Source organism: Poecilia reticulata, linkage group LG21 (assembly GCF_000633615.1).
Source record: "Poecilia reticulata strain Guanapo linkage group LG21, Guppy_female_1.0+MT, whole genome shotgun sequence".
Lineage (NCBI taxonomy): Eukaryota > Metazoa > Chordata > Actinopteri > Cyprinodontiformes > Poeciliidae > Poecilia > Poecilia reticulata.
In genome coordinates, this window is record NC_024351.1 from 13,234,497 (window position 1) to 13,237,694 (window position 3,198).

General features: G+C 40.5%; 1 protein-coding gene across 1 annotated transcript in view; it reads right to left on the reverse strand.

The window, feature by feature from the left end:
* ryr3 (ryanodine receptor 3) overlaps positions 1-3,198 on the reverse strand; it is a 131,984-nt gene that overhangs the window by 51,495 nt on the left and 77,291 nt on the right. The window contains exons 40-42 of the mRNA XM_017302123.1: positions 3,050-3,196; positions 688-961; positions 491-605 (exon numbers count right to left, since the gene is read on the reverse strand). Coding sequence (XP_017157612.1) covers positions 491-605; positions 688-961; positions 3,050-3,196 — 536 coding nt within the window. The remainder of the gene's footprint in view (positions 1-490; positions 606-687; positions 962-3,049; positions 3,197-3,198) is intronic.

A 3,198-nucleotide genomic window follows, 5' to 3' on the forward strand; every position in this document is an offset into this window, starting at 1 on the left:
ATATTCTGCTATACAATACCAGATCAACCAGCATAACTAGAAATCATCTTTTCCTGAACCTGCGTTGATGGTAGATTAAAGAAAAGAAGAACTTTTCTAAGCTGCTCATTACACATCTGATTTTGTAAAGTTTTAATTTGGATAATTCATCCCTAATCCAGAATCATCCAGTGTATGTAAATATCTGGTTTAAACTGCCTGTGTGTGTGTGTGTGTGTGTGTGTATCAGGTTTTCATATCCTTATGGGAACCCATTACAATGTGGGGTTATGGGGACCACTGCTCTTTGTGGGGACATTTTCTTAGTCCCCATCAGGCAAATTGTTTTTGGGTTAGTGGTTAGGTATGTGATGGTTAGGTKTAGGGTAAAGGTTAAAGTAAGGGTTARGCTGTAGAAATTAATGGAAGTCAMTGTGAAGTCCCCACAAGTGATGAAAACACRACTGTGTGTGTGCATCTGCATGTGTGTGCATGTGTGTGGGTGTTTTACCTGGGACTTGTCTCCACCCAGGACGTTGACCATGACCTCCATGACCGTCTCATGCATTCCCAAAACTCTCATCAGATTGGGATGCTGGTAGAAAACCTTGTTGTTCATGATGTCCCTGTAACCACAAAAACGAAATAAATCTATGCGCTTTACATCACCGTTCATCTCCAGAACCGTGTTCCCTTCGGTCCTCTTACCCGAGCCCATCAATCATGAGCTTCTCTTCCTCCTTGCCCATGCGCACTGAAAGCAGCGACCTGATTTGACCCAGAGAGGCCAGCAGGTTGATGGCGTCCTGCACCGAGGCGGCGCTGATGGTGTACGATTTCTTCATGGCCCGCAGCAGTTCGCCGATGCCATCATACTGCCTCCTCAGCAGRCTGAACATGACTCGGACCAGCTCCGGGTCCTGGATGTGGGACTCCTGGGCCCAGCTGGTGATCGTCTGAGAAATCAGCTCCTTCAGGTTGGCTGGAGGAGGAAGGAAAACACATCAATCTCCATCAACTCAGCCACACTGAGAGGCTTTTAAACATGAACAATTGGTTTAAAGTCGTGACTCTGCATCTCAATTTTAGACTGCGCCACTAAAAAACCTTCCTTTTGTTTTGGAGCCTTTAAGTAACAGACTTCCTAGTGTGATTTGGATCTTTCTTCATCTACTTGTGCATCACACTGCCACCGCCATGTTTGACTGCAGGTACGATGTCCTTTAGTATTAATGTTGCTAAATAAGAATGAGCCAAACTACGATGGCACATTGGGGCCATTATAAACAGAAAAAAAGAAGGAAATGTCTGAGTTTTGAAAGTTGAAAATTTGCTAGAAAAAAACTTAAATTCTTGGATTAATCTTAGAATATGTGGAGAAATAAAAATGAGAACATTTCAGAGTTTGAAAAGTCAAAAATTTGCAGGAAAAATTGTTGGATTAATCTTGGAAATTTTCTAGAAAAATACAAGGAAATTTCTGAGCTTGAAAAGTTTAATATTTGCTAGAAAAAAAATTTAATTCTTAGATTAATCACAGAAAATTTCTAGAAAAAACAACTTTTGAGATTTAAAAGTCAAGAATTTGCTAGAAAAAAAATTTAATTCTCTGATTAAACTCAGAAAATGTCTAGAAAGAAATACTGAAAATTTCTGAGTTTGAAAAGTCAGAAACTTGCTAGAAAGAAAATGTACATTTATAGATTGAATTCAGAAATTTTCTAGAAAATTTTTTAAAATTTCAGAATTTCTGTAATTCGTACAGAACTAGACAGTTCTGCAAGAACTGTCYAGTTCTTGCAGCACTGCTGCAAGAAAGCACTGCAAGAAATTTGATATTTTCCATCCGAAACAAAAGAACTTACATAATATCCAAATATATTTAATTTGACATTTGAAATTAAACTTTAAATATACTCCCAGAAGCATTCATATAAAACCTTAGGATGTAATTTGGCTACTTTATTCACCTTAAAACACACCGCAGAAAGGATAGCACTGCAGCTAATCTCACAAACCTGAAGTAGCCTCTCTTCTCTCTTAGATAAATGTTGTGCAAGTCTCTGTGATAACATCGGCACACCAAAGGCATTGCTGAACTTTGAGAGTTTCAAAGCACAACATCTGTAGCAAACAAAGGGTYGTATTCCAGCAGAATCCTAATGAGGGACGAGGCAGGGAGCCGAACGCCCTGAAGGTTAAACTCCGACAGCTTCACAGCTGCTCTGTGTCATCTAACCCTATTACACTTTTAACAAGGGAGTTTAAACACAAAATAATCCACTCTTGCTGCTTTTTCTCCATTACAAAAGCCCTGAAAGCTTTACACTCACACAAGCATTATGCTGTATTACAACTTCATCTTTGGAACAAAGTTCAACAAACCAATTAATCTGATAACCTAAATAACTAGCAAAGCGTTTTTCAAATTCAACTCAAATCTCACTGTTGGCAGATAAAATTCCTAAAAGTAGGGCCTCAACACTAAATTGTGTTTCAGAATCACCCCTGTTATCATTTGTCACCTCTATGTAGCTCTTCAATTATGCAGGCTAGCTGGGCGAGAATGGAACACAGCATTAAAATTCATAGCCTCAAGTCTTACAGACTCGGCAGATTAGTCTTTCTATTCTATGAACCTGGACAAAGCCACACATTCAGCAAAAGGAAGCAAGTAAAGTGTAAAAACCACTGACCCCWGCCTGAACTGAAGTCCAGCACTTACCAACAAGTATCTGAATAAAAACAGGGATAAAGAAATCTCCATGGCTCACCAGATTTCTCAGATTATTATTTTGGAATCAAAGTGGACTTGATTTGATMTTGAACTGAAGCMGTTTGATGTGAAGCTGGATAAATATTTAAGCATTTACTTTAATGACACAGGCAGACCCTGGAGGATGATTTGGTTCTTTTTCTAACATGAAACCGATCAGGTTTTCACAGATCCCCTTCCTTTTTCCAGTGTAACGGAGGACGAGGGGGAGGGGAAGGAATCGCCCTCGTAATCTGTAGAGCTCAGCTGTTGGATCACCAGAACATTTTCCTCATCAGTGCGTCGTTGGCTTACTCGGGGCGGCCTGTTCTGTCTCTGCGGGCTCCTCCTCTGTCTTCTGAGGCGGGCCCTTGATCTTGTAGAGCAGAGCCAGGAGCCGACCTTTAATCGATGTGTCCTGCTCTTCCTCCTCCTCCTCCACGGGGATTCCTGCCAGGGCAAAC